The following is a 19,965-nucleotide window of genomic DNA, read 5'->3' on the forward strand; positions in this document are numbered from 1 at the left end:
TGAGAAATAACCTAGCTATGGCAGCTATAAGTCTACTAAGGCACGTGTCGACTTGTTTGGTTGCTGTCCCTCACGCCCTCCTCCCTGCTTCCCATGTTACTCGCCCGACCAGGTCTATACGGAACGGGTCTAGTTGTCCTTGGGTCCGTTCGGAATGCGTCTCTATATTAAAAATAAATTATGCATATCGGGTCCGGGTGGGAAAGCCCCAGGTCCATTTTGCAACTGGTCCAAATCCAGACATCGTTTTTGTGATTTAACTTGTTTTTGAGAAACTTACAGCAAATCACTTCCTCATCCTTGTTTTGTAGTATGGGGGCCCCGAAAAATCATGAACAAAGGCTCCAAAAACACGCAAATACATCCTTTTAGAAACTACACAGCTCTCAGTATAGTGATGCGGGTCTTTAAATGTACATTATCTGTGTAGCCTGCTTTTACAGGTAACTGCCAAAATAATGGAAACACCAACATATGAAGTGTCTTGTAGGGCACTGACCCGCCAGAACAGTTTCAATGCGCCTGTCCATAGATTCTACAAGTGTCTGGAACTTCCTGTGTGGAAGCGCCCCTTGCTTTCAATATTCTTTGTATCCCTCATTTACTCAAGAGTTTCCTTTATATCGGCAGTTACTTGTATAATTGTGGTATCGCGGATAAAGTTCAGAATGACACAATTTCATTACCTCTGCCTGACAATTATTTTGAAAAAGAAAAATGGATTTTGCCCCTGCAAAATTGGTCTTCTCTCTTAGCCATAGAGGGCAAAGCAGTATGTCAGCCACTCAGCGAACAATGTAAACATTCTCAGCATCAATATGGTGAGGCGTTGAGTCAAGCGGGACAGTCACAGAGGTAAAATGAGGGAGGCATCAAGAAAGCACTGGGCTGAGAATAGCGCTATCTTTGTAGCTACCCTTCTAGTTTCCTCATTCCTGCTGTGACCCCTCAACTACAGCCACTTTGCTCCCTTTTTTCCTCATTTTCTGAATCATAGTTGTTGTCTTGTATGAGGAAACATTTTCTATTGTGCCCCTTTTGCCAGTCAGTATGGTCATCGCAATGGCAGGGCAAGGGCTCTTGATGCTCATAGCCAATGGAATGTTCTGCCTCCCACCCTCATTGCATCACTTACATAACCTGTCAGCTTCTGTTTTGGCGCACCACACCAGTCAGAGAACTAGCCTATTAATTTATTCCTTCTCTACTTATGTCACTCAAATTGATAGTCCTTGTCCCAGACAGAAATTCTCTCAGCAATTTGTGCAGTCTGTGCCTTTCGCATGCAGTCATTATTTTATATTCTTGTGAAAGTTTTAAAGTAATCGCAACTTGCTTCAAAACCACACTGTCAAATTCGGAGAGTTCATTGTCTAGAAAGTTGCCTACTTATGTCAAATCCAACCCAATGACTTAATGACAACGGTTCTCTCTGAATATTTTCACTGTTAGTCAGAAAAGAGAATGTTTTAACGAATGACCATCAGCAGCTGGAATGTTTTTATTTTCTTCCTTTACTGAAATACATCAACATAGTATAGAATAAATACTGCCTGTATTTAATTTGATATCTAGTCTATTTGTAATGCATACTATTGAATACGTATTTCTAAAAGGGCATTCAAACTCTCAGCAGTTAGGCTATTAGATGAATGTGGAAGAAAAGTGGGTAACATAGGGTATGTGACTGAAATCCCTTTACTTTAGGAATCGATTTGTGAAAAAGTAGCCTTAGTATAATGCTTTAGGAGTTAGCCTGACAATCACATGGCATTTTACCTACCTTGTAGAGAGGCTAGTTCTGACTGTCAACAGTAGTGTTTTGAAAACCATGCCTTAGGCTTAAGTTTTTTTTTTAATGAAAAATGCATTCCAGACACAAGCCACATATCAGTCAAAGCATACATGAAGGGTACCCTCACATTTTGTCTCAGCCATGAAATTGTGTTCTCCATCTGCTTCCATTCCTGCTCGGTATTGACAAAGTGCGGCGCTAACCCAAGTGGTGGTAACCCAAGAACTCCATCTATATCTCCCCTCCAGGGAATTTCACAAATGAAAACAATTCACTTCGGGGTGAAGGAGATGGAGTAGCCTATGCCAGTATTTTGCAGAGTGGTCCACCAGCCATATGCTTAGAAGTTTTATCTGGTTGAAATTTCCAGAGAAATGCCTCTCACTGCCTGTTAACGTAGCAAGAGGGAAGTTTAGCCCTGATGTCTCCCAAAGCTGCTGAAGCCAGGCTACCCCCTGGGCAGTTTCTGGCAGTGCTAGATTGGACTGTAAAAGGAAACATAAATATCAGGATGTAGCAATAGCCTCTTTGGGAAAAAGAGCTTAAAATGGTTTTATATTGCAATACTTACGCCCACCCCCCCTAAAAGGCTTTAACTCTTAGGCTACTTGCCAAGCAAACAGCAGCAGACAAGTTTGGGTTTGGAATTCTGGGGACTGACAAGCTCTAGTCACTCTAGTAAGGGTTTTTCCAGTATTTCCATACAAATGAAATATTTTGAGGTTGAAAATGTATCTGAGCAAATTAGTGAGTACTGCTCCTGGGTTGATTTAGATTTGTGGACAATGTGATAGCCCCAACTAACAAACTGTTCCTCTTTACCGTGTCTCTCAGGGATGGCTGGTAAAGCTAGACTCCATGAAGTCCTGGCTCTGAGTCTGTCCAGGCTCTGAGTGGAGGCACTTTCGCTCGGGCAGAATGAGACTGCAAGGGTGGCCCCAGCGGTCCATGTGAAGAGGAAGTGGAAGAAGGAGAGGATGGGTGTCAATGCCTCCAGCTATCCCCATTCGTGCTCACCCCGATTTGGTAGCAACTCACAGAGCCAGCAGACATTTATAGGTGAGTGCTTCTATTGTATTTGTCCCTTATACCCTCATGCTGGAGTCAAAGGAATCCAATGCAACCCACTTCTAAACTAAATGTGAAAATGTAGCCTATTGGCTTTAAAACAACTAAGGTCACTGAATATTCACAGCAGAACAAAAATGATGCTTTACAATAGGTGACTGAATGGGGGTACTAATGTATTGTTGCCTACTTTTATAAAAAATAAATAGTTGCGTAGTAGCCTATGTTTTCTAGTTAGTTTGGTAAAACAATCAAAGATCAACAGTCTTTCGGTTGAGAGAAGTCTACTAAAAGGCAAAGCCAAGGCATTCATCTCGTTTTTCAAAACCCCCCTAGAGTCGATTTCCTTGGCCCCGTGGAATTCTTATTATAATAAAAAAAATCCCCATCAAAATCTGTCCAAGATAGAGATATCTTTTTATTTATCGGATGCGTCTCAATCCACCGCATCCGCCAATATCGCCCTTCCGCATCTGCGGTGGCAGAGCTACAGTGGTTTTGTCAGACCATGGTCTGAGATATCCCAAAAATGTGTCTTCTCACGAAATCGTCTGTAGCGCCCGAACGGTTTGGCCTATAAAATATTATGTCAGAAAGGTGACTCGATAGAAAGATGAGACTCTCACGAACACAATGGTGTTCTCCATTTTGCGCTACTACCCCTAATAAGCGTCACAGGACTTGTCTGAAGTCGGTACTGCAGATCTGCCCATTTCTGTCTGTAGCGTCCGAACAGTTTGGGTTACACATTAAAGGCTTCCAAATGCTTGGGAGAGTTTGTGCATTTATTATGAAGACAATTTTTGACGTTTTTGTTCGTTTTCGACTTCGATAAAAAACTTTTTTTTGCTGTTCGGGCACTCTTTTTTTCTTTTTCTTGATGCAAGCAGAAGTCTGTATCCGAAGTCAACAGTAGGGATTCTTCAATAAAGTCTGTCATTCAACGAGAGACGACTCATTTTCATGCACATTTTTTCATTGCGAAATACTGCATCAAACATCTTAGTTAGATGTAAAATTTTGTGACTTAGATCTCCTCTGCAGAAACGTCAAAATTAATAAAATATTTCTTGAGTTATCTTACATTAATTCTAACTATTTTGAAGAAGTGTATACTGTTATGGTGTCTCAAAATGGACAAACGGTACTATTGCCACTTTCTCGTTTCTCAAGTGAAGGTCTTTTAAGGGAGTATGCTGGCACACTCGTTCAGTTCACCTAACTGACTTTGGCTAGCCGCCAGCCGTACTGATGCCTTAATATGACTCCTCTATGGAAAGGTGAGTCTCACAAACACGTACATGTTGTTTTGCTCTAGGATGAACATAACCCTCCTAACAAGACTCATCTGAAGGTATTCCGGTACAAGTTTAAAAAAATATATGGAAGTACAGAGAGCTCCAAAAGTATCGGTACAATGACCACTTTGTTGTTGTTTTGGTTCTGTACTCCATCACTTTGGATTTGAAATGACTGAGGTTTAAGTGCAGACTGTCAGCTTTAATTTGAGGGTATTGTCATCCATATCGGGTGAACCGTTTACCAAATGTATTGGAACAGTCACTTGTGTGTTAATGTAGTCAACAGTTTAGTATTTTCCTAGCATGCAATGATTACATCAAGCTTGTGACTCTACAAACTTGTTGGATGCATTTACTGTTTGTTTTGGTTGTGTTTCAGGTTATTTTGTGCGCAATATAAATAAATGGTAAATAATGTATTGTGTAATTTTGGAGTCACCTTTATTGTAAATAAGAATATAATATGTTTCTAAATACTTCTACATTAAGGTGAATTCTACCATGATTATGGATAGTCCTGAATTGATTGTGAGTAATGATGATTGAGAAAGTTACAGATGCACAAATGTCATACCCCCAAGAAATGCTAACCTTCTCACCATTGCAGTAGCTGGGGAGGTAAAACATTTTTGTTGGGGGTATGATATTTTTGTGTCCAACTTTCTCACTCATCGTTATTCACGATTCATGGTAGCGTCCATATTAATGTAGAAGTGTTTAGAAACGTATTGATATTCTAACATACAAGTCTGATCCACATCTTGCACAAGGGGTTTAATTGAAATTGTACAAATCTTAATTTAAAAGCAATCAACTTGTGGCTAGAACAAAGTTGTTCACATTTAGTTTATTAGGACAACGATTTGGCTCGGGAACTTTTCATAAAATATTCTGTAATTGGCATTCGGCGGTGAGTATACATTTACACCAGCTGAGGATGCAGGCCTCGAGAGAGTAACTTCTTTTCATCATCCCAGAATCGTCCTGAAGTGGAATTTCCACCGACACAAATTGAAAATGAACTGTCCCAAATTAAAATACTTGTTTTTTTAATAATGTAGGATAATTAACATTAACGTCTAAAGGCTTTTATTCTTTGAACATAGGCTCACAAGGCATGGTTCATTCAGATGAAATGGTTAAAAGAAAGGAGAGAACGGCCAGTGCCCGTTCCGCACCCACATCACCCACCTTGCAATCTGAGCGGAGGCAGTCCGCATTTTTAAACAATTGAGTATATGGTTAAATTGTTTAAAACCTAGATGTTTTATGTCATTTTACGAGGCATGTCTTGTTTGAAAGTAGCCCAGACAAAATCCGACCATAGAAATGTTGAGGAAATTATTTTATGAACACTTCCTCATATGCCATTGAAACCAGCATTTATCTTGTGTTCTATTGATTTTCAATTAAACTCTTAAATTGTCCAGCAGCCAAATGCACAATCCTAGTCATATTAGCAACCCATGCTAGTTGTTGCATCTTTACATCTCCCCATTTATACATTTCTAATCAATTGTTTTCATCTCTTTTACATGAAACTGGTATGTGCAGTGGGCTTTTGAGAATGTTTTTTTTCCCCCTGCTAATTGCATTTTGGAACATTTTTGCATAGCCTACTGCTGTGTGCACATTGCTGCACTTATAAAAGTTCTGATCTGTTGCATCAGCCTGATATTTGATGTACAGTGGTTGTATTAATTTTGCATCTATTGTCCCAGAACTGTCCCAGTCTGTTTTTAACCGTCCCAGACATATCTTTTTTGAGGACGACGGGCCGACTTTAATTTAGAGCAATGGCTGGGGGACCATTCCTTCCTTTCATAGTGGCTGCCACAAAGTGTTTCAAGTAATGTTAATTTCTAGGTATTTCAAATTAATAAAATGTCATGTTTGGCATTGCCATAAGATGAAAGCCTTTTAAGAATTTGCAGTAATTGGACACTGACCTTACAGGTGATTAGCACCATTTTAATGTAAAACAATCACAATAAGGTACTTAAAGGAGAAGTTGACCTAAAATCCTAAATTATCTAGGTGATTCCATACATTGAAACTCGTTAGGTGGAGTTTGCCTTCTCCCCTTCTCTTTCCCTGCAGTCAAGAACTGGAAAGCTGCAAAAATGGGTCATGTGATGTCTTTGTGCACCGCTAACTCTGCTCTGTTGACAACAACCTACAAACATGTCTGACAATGAAATATACGCAAGTGATGAAGAGTACTACTGGAGGTCTGCCGATTTTGTTTATTATCTGCAATAAAAAATTGACCATGGGACTAAAAGTAATTATATTTTTAGGATATTCATGGCCACTATCGACAGCTGGAAGTGGGGGTTACGAATACACAGTAGACCAGAATACATGCAACCAAATAGACATATCCCAGGTTGTTTCTGGGGTCATGTATGTCACGCGAGGCTATACAGTTGTTAAAGGCATGAAATGTTGTCATGCAAATGGCTTGCCAACAGATCAGATATTGATGATGATGAAAAAAAGCAAGTAGACCCGATCCTAAGTAATTAAAATGCACCAACATCTTTCATTTTTATTCTGTCTATTCTACAATGTAAGTTGACAATTACTGTCCATCTCCTCAACATATGCTAACTGGTAGAGCTTCTAGGCTACTACACAATAAGATCAACTCGAACGGCAATGATTAGACTACTTGCCTCCGCAAACTCGCTTTGCCCTTTCTCAAAAGCGCCTCTGTATTTTGGCACCTCACCAGATCCAGTCCATGGGAATATTTACTTAATGCCAAATCTACACTGGAGTTGCTTACTAAGACAGTGAATGTTCCTGAGTGGCCAAGTTACAGTTTTGACTTAAATCTACTTGAAAATCTATTGCAAGACCTGAAAATAGTCTAGCAATGATCAACAACCAATTTGACCAGGATGGAAGAATTTTGAAAAGAATAATGGCAAATGTTGCACAATCCAGGTGTGGAAAGCTCTTAGAGACTCATTCAGAAAGACTCACAGCTGTAATTGCTGCCGAAGGTGCTTCCACAATGTATTGGCTCAGGTGTGAATACTTATAGAAATTAGATTTCTGTATTTCATTTTTAATAAATTTGCAAAAAATACATTATTTAATTTTGTCATTATAGGGTATTGTGTGTTGATGGGTGAGGAAAAACAATTTTATACATTTTTGAATTTAGGCTCTTTCATAGTCATCGATGAAGTGCTTACTACACACACATAGATTGGCAAAATTGTCTGTAGGAGTGTTTCCTTCTGTATCTGTCTGTCTTTCAATGGAAAACAGTGACATTTTGTGCCTTCCCTAGATATCTTATATAAAGTGCAGCCAGGTACCCCCTCCTATAAAACTCACATCTGTGACGTCAAGTTCCAAGTAAGGCCATATACGTCAGAGTTGCCCCATGAGAGCACACATGCAGAGTTGTTACCCATCTCCACTGTTGCAGTCAGCCACATGAAATAATGATATAGAAATAATTGCAATCATTTTAGGTGGAAAAGTACACATTTCCTGGCTCAAAACCAATAGTACTTTTGATAAAAATTCTAATTGGATTCATCCACAATTCGCATATTTCTTAATCGCTCTTTGACTGACAATGGAGCAAAGCTACCAGTGCACAAAGAGTTACGTGACCCGTTTTTGTGGCTTTCCAGTTCTAGACTGCAGGGAGAGAGAGGGGGAGAAGACAAACTCCACCTAATTATACTGAACAAAAATATAAACGGAACATGCAACAAATTCAAAGAGTTACCCTTCATAGAAGGAAATCAGTCAATTGAAATAAATTAATTAGGCCCTAATTTATGGATTTCACATGACTGGGCAGAGGCGCAGCCATGGGTGGGCCTTGGAGGGTATAGGCCCACCCCCTGGGGAGCCAGGCCCAGCCAATCAGAATGAGTTTTCCCCACAAAAGGGCTTTATTACCGACATAAGTCCTCCTCAGCACCCGGATGCCGGATGTGGAGGTCCTGGGCTGGCATGGTTGTGAGGCCGGTTGGACATATTGCCAAATTCTTTAAAACAACGTGGAGGCGGTTTATGGTATAGAAATTAATATTAAATTATCTGGCAACAGCCCTGTAGGATATTCCTGCAGTCAGCATGCCAATTGCCCACTCCGTCAAAATTTGAGACATCTGTGGCATTGTTGTGGAAACACTACACATTTTAGTGGCCTTTTTATTGTCCCCAGCACAAGGTGCACCTGTGGCAAAGGAGAAATGCTCACTAACAGGGATGTAAACAAATTTGGCCACAATTTCAATTAAATATGCTTTTTATGTAAATGAAACATTTCTGGGTTCTTTTATTTCAGCTCATGAAACACGGGACCTTTGCATGTTATGTTTTTATTTTTATTCAGTACAGTTTCAAAACATGTAATCACTTGGGACATTTTGGTTTTTAGGTAAACTTCCTCTTAAATTGTTACCCAAAAATTATTTTAAAAATGGTTAATTGGACCTTTTAAATAAGATTGTCTTCTCAGAACTAACAATCACCAATTAAAATTCAGCATTTTTTTTGTCATGACATGGGGCCCCCATTGATTTTGTTATAATGTTTGAGTCACTCAGATGGAACACGACATAAACCATGGCAAAATGTGTAGAATAGCAGGAAATTTGCTTTAAAGGGGCAAAATGTGTCTCTGCGGCCAAGAGGGCTTCTCCATTTTTTTGGTTGGAAACTTTTATGATTCTTTTTTTTATCCTAAAAAAAACCCTGAGTTAAAAGGTTGATATCTTATCTCAGTCAGGGATTTGCCCTAAAACCAGATATATAGAACATTAATTATAAGTTGGCTCATCATTATTTATGTATTATTATTAAATCTCATTCGTAAACTACTACTCTGTTGCTCACCCACCGATTCTGTATGTTACTGTCTCCTTTCAGGGACATCCTCTTATGGCTCCCAGGGCTATGGAGGAGAGGGGAAGCTCTACAGCCTGGAGTCCGGCCCCGAGAAGCCCCAGGACAAGAAGAAGAAGAGCTCGGGCCTAGCCACTCTCAGGAGGAGATTCATCAAGCGCCGCAAGTCCAGCCGCTCGGCCGACCACGTGCGACAGATGCGCGAGCTCCTCTCATGTTGGGATGTGCGTGACGCAAACGCCCTGGTTGAGGAATACGAGGGCACAGCAGCGCTCAAGGAGCTGAACCTGCAGGCGGGACTGGCGCGGGCTGAGGCCCGGAGCCTGCAGCGCGACCTGGCCGCCCTCTACCAGCACAAGTACTGCACGGACGTGGACCTCATCTTCCAGGATGCCTGCTTCCCTGCGCACCGTGCTGTGCTGGCTGCCCGCTGCCCCTTCTTCAAGACGCTGCTGTCGTCGTCGCCAGGCTACGGTGCTGAGGTGCTCCTGGACGTGGGCACAGCGGGCATGGACGCGGCCATGTTCTCGGCACTGCTGCATTACCTGTACACGGGCGAGCTGGGCCCAGAGGTGGATGCGCGGCTGCGGAACATGGATGTGCTGGTGCGCCTGAGCGAAGAGTTTGGCACACCCAGCTCACTGGAGGAGGACATGCATGGCCTTTGCGAGCACATGTGCTTCTACGACTCACTGCTCAGCTTCTCATCTGACTCGGAGCTGGTAGAGGTCTTCAGTGCCGGGCCAGCTGTTGGGGTAGCAGCTGGGGGAGGAGGTGTAGGAGGAGGACCGGTCATCCAAGGACCCGCGGACGAAGAGTTGCGCGCCCACAAAGCGGTCCTCTCGGCCCGCTCTCCTTTCTTCCGGAACCTCCTGCAGAGGCGCATCCGCACCGGCGAGGAGATCACAGAGCGCGCTCTGCAGACGCCCACACGCATCATCCTGGATGAGTCCATCATCCCCAAGAAATATGCCCGTGTCATCTTGCACTGCATGTACACGGACGCTGTGGAGCTAGCACTGGTGCTGAGGGGAAGCCCCTCAGCAGGGAGTCTGGGGGAGGTGCAGGCCCTGGTGGCCGGAGGCAGGGGGGTTGCCAGTCGTGCTGAGGAGGCAATGGAGCTCTACCACATTGCCCTCTTCTTGGAGTTCAGCATGTTGGCCCAAGGTGAGTCTCAGAGCCCTGATTTGCTCCCCTATGTATCCTGTTCGCTCACCTCACCTCACCTTTTGTTTACCTAATGAATTCACAAGCTTTTAGGGGATAGGGGGGCTGGGAACTGGGGAAGGAGCGGCTGTTGTAGCACTCCATGCAGTGATTAATGTAGTAAAGGAATTCCCTGTAGCTCTTAAGTCAGATATTAGCACTTTCCTTCCATTGTGGCTCTTTTTGGTACCAGTTGAGATCCAACTCTTTAGGGAGGAGGGAGTACAGAGTTTCAACATGTCTCGACGTTACAATCTCAGTGGACGTTGTTGTTGCCTATGTTTTTTTTAATGGCCTCAATGGTCAGACAAATTGTACAGGCTTGATGGATATCTCTTTAAGAGTTTGGGTTTCAATCAATGATGTAGCTTTGTGTTGACGACCCTCTTAGAAATAAATCTAGGTAAAGACTGACACACACATACACCTTTTGGGCATTGGAAGTAAACACTTAGGCCTTATTCAGAAATCACAATGCTTAGCCTATCTCCTCTTATTCAAAAAGCTGGTCGAGAATGGATTAGTCAGGGAGGAGGATTTATAGTTATGTGACCCTCTTCCCTGGGGTGGCAGGTAGCCTAGTGGTTAGAGTGTTGGACTAGTAACCGAAAGGTTGCAAGATCGAATCCCCAAGCTGACAAGGTAAAACTCTGTCGTTCTGCCCCTGAACAAGGCAGTTAACCCACTTCCCCAGTAGGCCGTCATTGAAAATAAGAATTTGTTCTTAACTGACTTGCCTAGTTAAATAAAGGTAAAATAAAATATACCTTGCCAACATGAATGATCCAGTGCAGGTTTGATTTAACTCGTTTCACTTTGTCGATGGATTTTATTTTTGTTGTTTAGTTAGGGAATCCACCAAGACCAGCACAGCCATGCTGTCCCTGACATTTTGAGGTAGACAATGAAACGTTTCCCTAGAAAGCCCCCCCAAAAAAGTATTGCTTTCAGGTCACAGTACAATCACTGCCGATCTCCATGTAAGGATTCAGTTTGCCTCCCCGTCAGCATCAATAGGTAATGGATATCGATCTGATGGTGCCTGTAAGCTTTTCTAATGTTTTCTCCTCTAGCTTTTGGTTTTCAATTCAAAATATCCCATTCTGCTAGTGACAGCAAGGCTAGGCAAAGCAACCATTTGTCATTACATGAATTTAAGGATTACTTCAGTTTTTCACTTTCTCAATGGAAAGTTTTAATGTGTCATAGTACACATAGTTGTGTTTAAGGAAGGTGGATGACAGGGCAGAGTTATGGGTGCAAAACAAGACGCCAAGAGGATTGTGGTATTTGGAGTTTGTCCCTCCATAAGAGTTAATTACATTTACATTTGAGTAATTTAGTAGATGCTGTTATCCAGAGCGACTTCGTTGGTGCTTTCACCTTAAAGCTAGAATCCTTAGTTGCTACATCCATTTTTGGACCTATAAATTAATGCTATATAGGCTACCCATTGATTATTGAAGGATATCATTGAAATGCCTCATGAGTTGTACCCTATCACAACCCAAAATATGTTCGTTATACTCCAATGTTTGTAAATAAAAAGTGTAGCTATATCCTCAAAACATGGTTAATACTATAATGTTGATATCATTGATGGTCAGTCCTTGCATACATAGCTCTCACTTTGAATTTGAGTGGTTACATTTCTCCAGGCCCATTCTCAGCAATTTACCAAAACACAGGTGGGTGACCGCTTTATTGTTAAATAAGCGATTCCAGCTTTAAGATAACGAGGTGATACAATCCACAGAGTTGTAGTACATTTTCCTCAATAAAGAAGTTATCAGCAGTCTGCTAGTATAGAAAAAGACTTGCAGTTATTATTATTTTTTGGGGGGGGGGGGCTGAGGTGTCTTATTTAAGATACTCTTTGATGAGGTAGGGTTTCAAACATTTTCAGAAATGTTAGGGATGTGACAAACTGACAATTTTTCAGCTGCATTGTGAATTCACAACGCTGCTGCCAGCAACGGTTTGTGTCTGTGCTTCCCTTTCAGATGGTTAAGAATTGCACCTCAATTCCACCTCCCAAAGTTAGCATTTTATTCTTAACTTCTCAAAGTATTGCCATACAGGACTTCGCTGGTGTCCTTGCCTTTCTCTGCCATTTTTACAACTGTTGACGACAATGACATAATGGTAGAGAGTCGACTTCAAAATAATTAATTCCTTGCACGTCGTCTCCTACTATTATCCCGTTCAGTATTTTTGGAACCGGAGGATACTTAGTTGCCATACTTCCAAGAACACAAACACTTGCATCTAAGCTATCAAAGGACAGAGAGATGGGGAAGGGGCACAGTATAGGCAGATCGACCACCAGGCACACAGTCAGAACTGTGCACTAGGCCTATCTATTGACTTGCAGTGTCTCACAACTTCAGTACAGCAGGGCCTATAATTTTTTTAATTGTATTTAACCTTTATTTGATTAAGAAAGTTAGTTAAGAACAAGTTGTTATTTACAATGACAGCCTATGACAGATGCAGTGCCTTAGACCGCTGTGCCACTCTGGAGCCCTATTCAATGAATAGGCTAGGATATTCTACACGCAACAGACCGAAGACTGAACACACACTTGCATCATTAGCGAAGAGAAAGAGCAGGTGAGCCAGCGTAAGAGGGAGAGGTGGGAGCAGGCAGAAAGAGCCGTGCGCCTATGTCTTGGTAATCTGTATCTCACAATGTCTTGTCTTGCATGCCTCGCAGCTAGGGTGTTATCAAACAGGCCTTCTAGTTGAGTCTAGAAAAAGCGGTCGGGTAGACTCATGCTATGATCAATGAAGGCTGTGTGGTACACCGTATTTTACGATATACCGGTATTAATGCATGGACTGGTTTGGGTTTTACTTAAGCAATAAGGCCCGAGGGGGTGTGGTATAAGGCTGCTATGCTGCTTTCCACACAGACCTAGCCCCGCCTCCTGTCACTCAAGGAGTGTATTTGTTGTTGCTTGACCACAAGACACTTAGGGTCCCCTAGGAAACACTTATCAACACTTTGGTTTGTACCTTGTCACAATAACTCCTCCCTGTCATTTTCATTCATTGTCATTTCAAACCACACTATGCAAAGTGCTCACTATTATATTCTAACTATAGAATTACAATAATCATTATTTTTCAGTTCACCTAAGTGTTTTGCTCTAAATCGAAGTCAAATTACAATTGCAACATTTGGTTAAAGATGAGGCCTAGAATGTTTGCCAATACCGTGCAGCCCTATGTGGCAGTGTGGAAATTATCTCAAGAGTCCAGGAAATGCAGGAATTGCTGATAATAGTTTTTGTTTGAATTGAACAGTATACAACATTCAGAATGGAGAAAGACCCATTGGTATCACTTAGTTTTGGTCATGTAGTGTACATTCTATGTGGACACCACATTATTATCTCGTAAAATCATGGGCAATAATATGGAGGTGCCCCCCCCCCCCCCCCCCCCCCCCCCGCTGCTCTGTGCAGGCCAGTGCTGGCCAGTGAAGTTCTTCCACGCTGATCTCGACAAACCATTTCTGTATGGATCTCTCTTTGTGCACGGCGGCATTGTCATGTTGAAACAGGAAAGGGCCTTCCCCAAACTGTTGCCATAAAGTTGGAAGCACAGAATCGTCTAGAATGTCATTGTATGCTGCAGCGTTAAGATTTTCCTTCACTGGAACTAAGGGGCCTAGCCCGAACCATGAAAAACAGCCCCAGGCCATTATTCCTCCTCCACCTAGCTTTACAGTTGGCACTATGCATTGGGGCAGGTAGCGTTCTCCTGACATCCGACAAACCCAGATTTGTCTGTCAAACTGCCAGATGGTGAAGTGTGAGTCATCACTCCATAGACTGAGTTTCCACTCTCCGGAGTCCAATAGCGATGAGCTTTACACCACTTCAGCTGACGCTAGGGATTGCACATGGTAGTCTTAGGCTTGTGTGCGGATGCTCCAACATGGAAACCCATTTCATGATGCTCCCGACGAACAGTTCTTGTGCAGATTTTGCTTCCTGCAGTTTGGAACTCTGTAGTGAGTGTTGCAATCGAGGATAGAATATTTTTACGCGCTTCAGCACTCGCCGGTCCCGTTCTGTGAGCTTATGTGGCCTACCACTTTGCGGCTGAGCCGTTGTTGCTCTAAGACGTTTCCACTTCACAATAACAGCACTTACATTTGACCGGGGCAGCTCTAGTAGGGCCAACATTTGGTGAACTGACTTGTTTGAATGTGACGGTGCCATGTTGAAAGTCACTGAGCTCTTCAGTAAGGCCATTATACGGCCAATGTCTGTCTATGAAGATTTCATAGCTGTGTGCTCGATTTTATACACCTGTCAGAAATGGGTGTAGCTAAAATAGCCAGATCCACTCATTTGAATGGGTGTCCATATACTTTTGTGTATGTGTTGCTACTCTAGGGTCACACACTACCCATAAAGCAAATCATTAACTTTTATTATTCAAAAACATAAAATACAGCCCTAAAAAAATACACTGTTCTGATTTGAACTTCTGTTTCAAACTCTGTCTTTATAATTATCACCCTTGAAATCCCCACATATTCACATCTCCATCACACACAGTCACAAATGAGTGTGTGTTTGATATAGATGTGAATATTAAGACCTCTCTTAATCTTTGCTGTTGGATATGTCTCCTCAGGTAACAGGTTATTAGGTTTTTGCTGGAACTAAAGCAGCCCACCCCAAGTGCTTTCAGCCCAGCCTGCTGCCACAGCCAGCTGCTTTGTCTCAGCCACTCACCCATCACACTGTCTCAATAGTGTGCTAATTCAGTGTCTTTCTATTCCAATTTTGTCTCCGACTCCAGGTGTCTCATTTTGTTGTGCTGTTCACTCATCGTCTCATTGGCATCTCACAGAGGTAGAATCTGGGCAATTAGATGCTGAGTGAGAAAGGGACTCAGACAGAAATAACCCGCGGAGCCACCGTCTCACTCAGCCGTTGTCAAACTGGGTCTCATTGCTGCCTCATTGAGTACCTCACAGTCTGTCTCATTGTTTTGCGCTCTGCATGCTGTCGGCTACATCTCAATGCTGTTTTGCAGCATCTCATTCAGTTTCATCCTTTCACTAGAATCTGGAGTCTCTATAGAGAGATGTCTCACTGGACATTTCTCCCTAAACCAAAACCTCTATATGCGGTTGTTTGTGACTGATGTACAAAATAATAGTCACCATGAATGGCTTTTCTCTGATGTTAGTTTATAGTAGCTGACTGCACACTACCATTTCACTTCAAAACCGTTATCAAGCTCTTACAGTAACTTCAATTGACATTTAATCTCCCATTCAGCACAAGTGTTTGCTCTCCAGGGTCAGCCTTAGTTGTCATAAAGAGGCTTTCGATTTAGTGGTGGCTCATTCAAATGACAAGGTTTTGCACAGCAAAACCCTGGTGTAACTTCATGAGGAACATTAGGCAGCTATCACCTGGGTAAATGCGCAAAAACAAATTGCTCATGACGTAGGCTAATCGTCACAGTCAAAGATGTAAGGTAAGCGAACCTACAGTATTAAGCCCTGCCCAAAAAATCTGTGACATTTCAAATACACCTAATTCCATGACTTGTTAATAGCAGTCTGCATGTTAACCATGACCTTCTGATTTCCAACATAACCAAATGTGTTACATGTGTTAATGACTACACCACCTGTGAGAATGCAATGAAAGGCAATAGGTACTAAGGTATGAATGAATTGATGCTTTGAGTATAACACAACTCATGTAAAACTAGTAGTTCACTGCTATATCTAAACTGCTATATCTAACATTGATTTCCCAGCTGGCCAGGAAAACACTGCATGGAGGAGGTCTGGTCAGTCCACGATTTCTCAATGTTGACGCCGCTAGACTTGTAAATGTTAATTGGGCACTGGCCATTGGAAGCCAGCAAAGTATGACAAAATCACCTTACGCAACATCAAAGTTCTTTTTCATGGCTATCTCCCAGAAAGCTGTCCATATGGATAAGATCGGATGGTGACACTACTGAAACTGTTGCTTCAAAAAATATATAATACATTACCGATGAAGCGAAAGGAACAAAGTAACACAGATGGGCTCCAGAGGTGAACTATCTCCATAAGACTGTTAGAGCAAAGGCCCAATCGTATCTGGGAAACACTTCACAGGTTCATCTCTAAAGGGAGAATAACTTTTTTGAACAAAGCACACCAGTACGCCGACTCCTCTTAGCAGATGGATAATCACCCCCCCCCCCCCCCACCCCTGGCCATCCATGTTGGAATGGAATGAGTTATGGATCTAAATCGGAGAGTTCTCCCCGCCCCCCCGCAACCCTCAGCGTGTGAGATCTAGAGAACTCACGCTCAGCGATCCGGTCAGTTTGGATAAGGCTCGATCGATGGCCCCCACTCTGGCGGCAGCGCCAGTCTATCACTGAATTGCCCAGCGTTAAGCATTACGAGTCAGATTAACTGAGAGCGAGTCTCGAGAGACAGGTGGGAATTCACAGAAGCTAGGGAGGAAGTCAGTGAGAGCATGTCCACTGAGCGGTGAATGCTTGGTGCTTTACAGATTAGCTCAATTGGAGAACGTGCGTCGAGCCGAGGGAGAGCTCTGTATTTCTATCAACAGGTACACAGGAAGGGAAGAAGCCTTTCCTGAAGAATGATAGATGGCCCATGAAAACCTAATACTGTATGCTAAATCTTAGGATTACTACTGTCATCTCTGTTAAATGCCCTTAAAGTGGGGACATTTTAATTCCCAAGTTTGTTGTAGATTATTAGGAACACTGTCCATGCTAAAGCCAGAGCAGACTGACATGAAAGACTGGAAGTCAAACTTGAGGAAGTATCAGCTAAAATAAAGGTATCCCATGTTTTTTTTACTACTGGATGGACTTCTGTGTTCAATTATAATTATGTAAGAACTTCCATCTCTGTCTCACTGCCTACACAATCCAGTTGTGGTTACACACATGCGCACACACAGACCCATGCAACAATACAAATATTATGCAAACACACACACTAAGAAGAATGATTTAGCACCTGCATGCCGAAAGCCTCCCGGACAAAATGGAAGTAGTGACCTCTGGAAAAATGGAACCACTGCGTAAGTTTAACACCCGTGTGGCGCCTTGCACGCCTAACGGTTAGATGGGCAGGGATAATTAATGTGTCTGCGGAGCCCAAGCCCAGTTTCTACAAACCGGGGGTAGTCGGCCTCCAATTCACTCATCACAACGAGGGGAATCATTACACTTGTTCAATACACACGGCACCAATGTCAGCCTCCTCGCCAGGAACTGATGTTCTGGCAAGGAGAGACCTTGTTGTAAAACGGGGGCAAGTCTGGCCCAGGAGGGAGGGTTCTCTCGTACGTCTGTCACATCAAACACAAACCACTCACCACCCATTTCGCACAAATCTTCTATTCCTTTATTGAAGAAAGTGGGAGATTTGGGCTGCTTTAAATGTTGCCTCTTCTCTTGTCTCATCTTAGTTGGAAAGCCCTGATTTTGTTATGACAATGTTAATCGATATCTTATAGTTGTGTAGGCACATCCATTATTTCACCACTTGTTTTCACACATGCTCACTGTAAAGTAGGAGCAATATAAAGAGACTAGAAGTTTGGTTTGTTTGGAGGACATAAGCAGTGTTGAAAATGGATATCCTATCTGCCTGTAATAAATATGCCATTGCATATTTTGCACACACAGTTTAGTGGAAGCCATTTTTAATAGATTCCCCCTTTCACAAATCTGGGCCTGGGTCTGGATGTCGTCCTTCCTGTCTAATCAGGAGACTTGTCAGACATGGGACATCAGGGGCCTCATTTATAAATAAGTGTTGTGTAAATTCCACACCAAATATCTGGGGTGCCATTTCTGAAAATATAGGTTCTTTATAAAATAAATTGAGCTTTATTAACTTGGCATACACAATACATATGCAGGTTTCCCACTATAAATCCAACCTGTCCAAAAAAAACAGTATGTGCGTGAACAAGCATTATAACTCCCTCCGTTCACCTTTTATGGTGACAATAACGCCCTTTATTTGCTGTATAATTTGGAACTTTTGGAATTTAGTCCACGGCAGTTTCTATAATGAAAATGTCATGTTTTTGGAGCTGTTTCATTAACCTATGCTGTATTTGACGAAGGACTGTGACTTTCTGAAATAAAAAACAATGGCTAATTGTTGCGGACCTGCCAGCAGAATATTTCAATTCAACAATGTTTTACATTTACTTTTCCCCCAACATAATGCTGGACTGCCTGCAAATTCTGTAGCATTTTATTTATTACAGTAAGCTACTTACAGTAGTTGCATACATACGTCAATATTTTTGTATATATATATTTTTTTAAACTTTTATTTAACTAGGCAGTTCAGAACAAATTCTAATTTACAATGACTGCCTATCATGGCAAAACCATAACCCGGACGACCCTGGGGCAATTGTGCGCCACCCTATGGGACTCCCAATCACGGTGGTTGTGATACAGCCTGGAATCGAACCAGGGCCTGTAGTGACGCCTCTAGCACTGAGATGCGGTGCCTTAGACCGCTGCACCACTCAGGAGCCCCTCAGCAATCTTTTCTGTTCACCTGTTAACTTTGACTGCATGGTACCATACTGTGCTGTAGAATTGAGTGCAACAGGTCGCGTTTAGGGTTAAGAAATCTGCATTTTCAAGCCGCAGACCTTCAAAAATCTGTGTTTTTAAACCATTTCACTTGTTTTATATTGAAGGTAAACATGATTATTTGTAATTTTTTTGCTTCAGTAAAGTGATCAGGGGCAGGCAACTATAGTTTCCCTTCACATTAGCGCAACACATTTGGCAGAATATAGCAACAGAATTGCAATACTATTTGGAGTAAATGAGTTTACAATGAAAAAGCAAGGTATTCTTTGCAAAAACAATGCATGGCTATCATATTTCTAATATTTATCATAGAAAGAATGTAGCCAGCTATATTTCTTTATGTTTTGCTTAAAGTTAATCTTCCATTTTACCAGAGAAAAGTTGGCTACACCAAGAAAAGTACAGGAGAAAAGTAGCTACACATCAGTGTGCTGTTTGCTGTTTGCCTGTTTATGAATTCTCATCCAAGTGGAGAAGTGCATCTGAAGCCCAAAATTAGTCTGATGCCGAGCAGAAATGATTTGTTTTATAATATTTTTGTATTTTTCCCACTCCAGATACAAACTTATGCATACCAACAACTTAGATGCACGCAAACAATGACTACATCTCATCTGCCCAGACCCGCATGCTCACACCCCATCTCTAGTGCCTGCATTATTGTCTGCCACGTGGCCTTAAATTGTACCAATTTGAGTTTTTCTCGTTGCCCACGCTATTTCAAGAAGAAATCATTTGATTTTTCCATTGTTATTGATGGCTGATTTTATACATTTCCAAGTTTTTGCATACGTTTTTTTCAAGATGCGTGATAAGAGAAACGTCCAGCCCATTGGGCATCTCACTACATCCCCATATGCCATGTCTTGAAATATGCTGACAGACAACTTTCTAGCCCTGCCCATAACTTTTGGACTTTATAGCATACCCAGAATGCATTAGTCATTACAAGTCTTGGTTCTAATAGTTTATATTTTTTTCTAAATTACTGTCAGTTGGACTTGCTCTCAGCAAGGTTTTGTATATCTTCCCTATCATATGAACATCCTTTTCTGTCTCAAATAAGAGTCCCTC

At 42.0% G+C, this 19,965-nt stretch overlaps 1 protein-coding gene across 1 annotated transcript in view; it reads left to right on the top strand.

The window, feature by feature from the left end:
* Nucleotides 1-19,965, top strand: part of btbd7 (BTB (POZ) domain containing 7) — a 110,522-nt gene that overhangs the window by 53,859 nt on the left and 36,698 nt on the right. The window contains exons 2-3 of the mRNA XM_036985231.1: nucleotides 2,630-2,854; nucleotides 9,070-10,212. Coding sequence (XP_036841126.1) covers nucleotides 2,773-2,854; nucleotides 9,070-10,212 — 1,225 coding nt within the window. The 5' untranslated portion in view covers nucleotides 2,630-2,772. The remainder of the gene's footprint in view (nucleotides 1-2,629; nucleotides 2,855-9,069; nucleotides 10,213-19,965) is intronic.

This window comes from Oncorhynchus mykiss, chromosome 8 (assembly GCF_013265735.2).
Source record: "Oncorhynchus mykiss isolate Arlee chromosome 8, USDA_OmykA_1.1, whole genome shotgun sequence".
Lineage (NCBI taxonomy): Eukaryota > Metazoa > Chordata > Actinopteri > Salmoniformes > Salmonidae > Oncorhynchus > Oncorhynchus mykiss.